The sequence below is a fragment of the Gavialis gangeticus genome, unplaced genomic scaffold (genome assembly GCF_001723915.1).
Source record: "Gavialis gangeticus isolate Ggan-Ray unplaced genomic scaffold, GavGan_comp1, whole genome shotgun sequence".
NCBI lineage: Eukaryota > Metazoa > Chordata > Crocodylia > Gavialidae > Gavialis > Gavialis gangeticus.
The window spans coordinates 174,840,599-174,845,715 of record NW_017728992.1 but is presented as its reverse complement, the minus strand read 5'-3'; the positions used below and the strand labels follow the sequence as shown (position 1 = coordinate 174,845,715).

General features: G+C 40.9%; 1 protein-coding gene across 1 annotated transcript in view; it reads left to right on the top strand.

Moving 5' to 3' along the window:
- Window positions 1–3,164, top strand: part of CSMD3 (CUB and Sushi multiple domains 3) — an 80,942-nt gene extending 77,778 nt beyond the window's left edge. The window contains exons 7-8 of the mRNA XM_019519442.1: window positions 1,317–1,505; window positions 3,130–3,164. Coding sequence (XP_019374987.1) covers window positions 1,317–1,505; window positions 3,130–3,164 — 224 coding nt within the window. The remainder of the gene's footprint in view (window positions 1–1,316; window positions 1,506–3,129) is intronic.
- The last annotated feature ends 1,953 nt before the right edge of the window (window positions 3,165–5,117 follow it).

Here is a 5,117-nt window from a genome sequence, read left to right as displayed (position 1 = left end):
CCTAAACTTGGGATAAAATGCTCCAAAGACTGACAAAGATATACCTGGAGGGAGCTGGTGCTGTTTTCTACCATTTTGTACCACCTTACATCTCTAGCGTAGGTTGATCCTCCAGGCACCTTGCAATGTAGCACTGTCCCCTCAATGCACACAGTCTCTCTACACCCTGGCTGCTGCTGCCCAATATCTCCACTCCCAGCACTCTGGTCACTGCTGGCACCCCCAGGGCTCCCCTCACTCTAGGCACTATGTGTGCTACTGGAGCCAAGAGATCCTGTGTTCCCCTGACCAGAACCAGGAAATCCCAGAGACAGGATACCAGAAACCCCATGCTGAAACTCAGAGACTCCACTCCCTCCTACTCTCCCCTCTCCCCCCCACTCTCCTCACCTCCCTGAACTGGAATTCCTGCTCTCCAGCCCCTGGTCCCTACATACTTCTCTCTGTCTGATCTCCCAGTTCTTGTGAAGGGCACTTGAGGCAAAAGGATGGGAACACTCACTGACATGGGCACCATTCACCTGTCTCTTCTAGTTGGGAACAGGGATTGGAGCTGCGATTCCTGGAAGATGCAGGCTGCAGAGCTCCCTTGACAGTCCATTTAGTCTCCTACACCCTGTGGAGGGTGGGAGAAATTAAGCCACAGGTCACCACAACTGCCTGTCATGCCTCCTGGCCAGGGAGTTTGCTGCTGCATGCAGCAAGGGCAGTTTTGAAGCACCCCAACTAAGAGATGTGAGAAGGGGCTATAAGTCTGCAGCTGAAATACTACATTTTTAAACACTAAAAATCTTGTTATGCTTTGGAATATTTTAAATGTTACATCTCCCAGCAACCTGATATAATTGCCTTCAATAGAAAATGAATGGAAAATAAGACCCAGGAAGGCCCCTACTAGGTCAGGGTTCAGCAATCTTTGGCAGGCAAGGGCCAGACTTTGTGATCCAGCCTTCACCTTGAACCATAAGTAGCTCTCTGCCTAAAGCGGCCAGCTGCCTGCACTTATCCTCACTCATGATCCCCATTCTCTCTGCAGCCAGAGAAAGCACAGATGTAGTGGACCAACATGCTCCATAATGGAGGGGAGGGCACCGTGGAGGGGGATGTACAGCTTGGGGCAGCTCCACACTACTCATTCCCCAGTCGGCCCTATGGTCCATAGGTTGCCAACCCCTATACAAGGCTACGTAGTTGCATACACAAATATATGGTAAATATAACCTAGCTGATTATGTATGGTGATAGCTGTTTGCTTGTCTTTCCTAGTACATTTAAAAGACCTTACTCTAGGTTTTTGTATTTCCTTTCAATTGCAGGTGTCACTGTTAATACTTATTCCTGCTTGGATCCTGGCATACCAGTTCATGGACGTCGTTATGGTCATGACTTCTCTATTGGTTCCACTGTTTCATTTAGTTGTGATCCAGGATATAGGCTGAGCCATGAGGAGCCTTTGTTATGTGAAAAAAATCATTGGTGGAGCCATCCGCTTCCAACTTGTGATGGTAAGAATAAATTAACAAGACATAAAAAGCTATTGATACCATGTATATGTATTAAGAACTATGATGTGCGAACATGAAGAATGAATCTTTTCTCCCTGGCTTATTTCATACAATATAAATTAATGGCAAAAGCAGAATCCAATATATAACTGATTGAGCCAGTGTGTCTTTTTGTCTATATTGAACGGAATTTTGCCCCAAGTCAATTGATAGCCCAAATTGCCTCTCTATAAGCCTTTTCAATATTTAGCCAGTGTTGCAGAATATTTTGTGCATTCAGAAGGCCTTATTGGAGTTGTTAGCACTTTATTAGATGATTCCTTCTGAGGTAATTTTCAGCATTAGTGTTCTGGAATTACTCCTTTAGTAAAAATAAATAAATATGTCTATGGACCATTCAGAGAAATCAGTCTTCTTAGCTATAGGCTCTAATTCAGCAGAAAAGATCTGTTCATTCCTTCCATATCAACTGTGTAGTTGACATACCCAATTGCACATAGAATTAATTAGTACAGTATTGGAACAGGAAGTAAGAAACTGAGGAGTAGAGAATAATAAAGAAAATTATAATAATAAATGAATAATAAGAAGAATGAATTGATTGATTAATGAGTAGCTGATTCACTATGAAGAAAAACATTCTTTGTATTGTCCTTGTTCTTTTCCTGATGCAAATGTTGGTGCATATCAGCTTGGTGCCTGACATATTTCAGGTTTGAAGCTAAGAATCATGGAAAAGTAAGGGAATAACTATGTGCCTGAAGCTTAGCTATGAGCCACAATATAAGAACATAAAAAATGCCACACTGGGTCAAATCATAGGTCTATCTAGTCTAGTATTCTGTGTCTCAGTGGCAGAGAGTGGATATCTAAGGACAGAGATTTTAAAGAGGCCCCATCCTGAATGATGTCTGCTGCACCCCTCACCCCTTTTTAAGTTCCGGTGTTCACAGGCTAGAATGTCATGACTTAGATGTTGTACCCCTAACTATCACGTTTAATACTCACTGAGGGACCCATCCTGAAGGAAATTGTTCAGTCCTCTTTTGAACCTGATTAAGAACATAGGAACTGCGATTTACTGGGTCAGACTATAGGTTTTTCTTGCCCAGTATCCTGTGTCACACAGTGGCAGAGAGTAAATACCGGGAGAGTGAACTGGGTATGACCATTTTTTTTTTCCATCCCCCCTACTGTTCCTCTCTCACTTGCAGCCTCCAGCATTTAAGGTCTAGGAAGTTCTAATTCAAAAGCTGTCTCCCTGACTGCCATGCTCAATAACTAATGGTTAAATTGTCGGCCTCTACATGTCTTATTTTCTTATGTTGCATTATGGGGTTCCTAAGTTACAGTCAATCTGGTAGAGTAGGGAATCATAGAACTTGCTTTAGCTCATAAACCAGGGAGACTATTTTTTGCTGAATAGACCTCATAAATAGATGTAGTGCTTTCTTATGCTGAGAGGCACTAGGCGCTTACCATTTAAAACAAACAATATTAACATGCACTCTGTGAATAGTATGCTCTGTTGTGCAATAACCTTACATATTGTGATGAATTTCTTCTTCAAAATGCTGAACTAGCATGCAATTCATTAAGTAAATTAGTTTCTTTTTTTCTCTAGAGTGCCTTGCTAAATGGCAATTGTCCATTGAATAAATATTCTCTAAAAGCAGGATTGTATATTTATTCTGGTAAATTTTAATAAATTCATGGTTGAACTCACTTTAATTTCATTGATAATTCTTTTTCTCTGGTGGAGTGCTGTGAAATAGGACTCAGGTCTGTAGTAGACCCTCAGGAAAACAGGCATTTGCCCAATGGGCTGTCCCTTGCATTAACTACAAAGCTGGATCTATGCTGATCCTGCCATAGAAGTAAAAAGCATGCGAGTCATTGTCTGCTCACTCAGTATACTGATCTGACAGCTCTCTAGCCACTGTGATAAAATTGTTGCAGACATGAAAGTTCTGGCTGATAGTAATTTGATTTCAGCAACATCTTTCTCAGATAGAATATTCTCAAGTAGCTTTCTGTGGAGCCCCTCCTTTTCCTTGAAGAAGGTTAAATTATTCCATTTGTGGGTGTTGAGACATTAAAGTGATGGGAAATCAAAGAAAAGCTAACGGGGAGATTAATTATTTCTTATTCAGTGAATTAAATTATTAAACTATGTAGTATTGAATAATAAGTATTAGAAAAAGACAAACCAACCAAAAACGTCACAATCCATCCTGTCCTACAATGGAAGTTCCCTTTTGGAAAAATATAACATGGGATCATGAAATTACAGGCTACAGGATGAATGAACATACTTAATTCTGGCTTTTCCTAACTTTGCAGCCTGATTATCTTTCTTATAATAGAGGGGGTTTAATGCATATAAATATAAGCAGCATACACAAAACCCCTTTATATGACATTGTTCATGTGTTTTATATATAGAAACACAAATATGATCTAAAAATGCATCTAGAGATTATATTTTGAGTGTTTAATAGTCTTGCATCAAATCACATGTCTTCTCATGCCTTTTTCTTAATGGTATAATTCTGTCAAGAGAATATTTGCATGCCCCCCCCACAAATTGGTCTTATTTAATACTATGCAGCAATATTTTTATGCTAGTATAATTACTCTGAGTTTTTATGAGTTATACCAAAATTGAATTCTTGTAAGAGGGGGCAGTATAAGACTCCAAGACTCTTTTAATCTATCGCTTTCTTTTTCACAGTACTTAGTAATTCCTAGGGCCTCATAGTATATCCTGGATTACTTTATCATTATAACAGATTCAGGCACCAGTTTCACAAACTTACCTTGTTCCCCCCCAAAAACAGGGGGAAAAAAATAACAGTCCATCTTCTCAAAATGTATGTGTAATACCTTTGTGACTGTTTCCCGTTGCACCTTAAATTGAATATGTGGCCAGTGCCAATCAGTTGATCAGCAGTCTTGGCATTGGGAGTGCAGCAGAACCTTTAGGCTAGGGACAAACTTTACACACAAGCTGGTTTCAGTGATCAGAAACTGGTTTAAACATCTAACAGAACAGATATTCAGGGCACATAAACCAGTTTGAAAAAGGACGAAACTGGTTTGAGATACACCTGGTTGAATGTAGTATCAGACTTAACTGATCTGGTTCAAACCACTTTATGCAATGTCTGTCTCAGGCCCCTTGCTAGTTTAATTTAAAACCAGACAACCCCAGCATCCTGGCATGCTCTCTGGGCTGGGCTGAGTGGGGCTTTCTGCTCCACAGCAGGACTGGCCCTTCCCTCTGCTTCCTGGCTACAGCTCCAGCACAGACTGCAGGCATCTGCCTAGATTGTCCCTACTGAGCAGGGATTATTCCCCCTGCCCTTCTGCTTTACACAGACACCTCTCAACATTAGCTAGCAGACCACATGATGGCTACAGGTTGTGCTGTGGGAGACAGCAAAGGCAGACAGGCTTTTTGGAACTAATCAACAGGTAACTGATAGGGCTGTGCAAAACAGCACTGTTTAGTTTCAACTTCCATTTCACCATTTTGAAGGGACAGTGTTTAATTTTGCTGTTTTGAATCATTGTTCCATTTCATTTCCTCGAAACTGTTTCGTTGTTTTG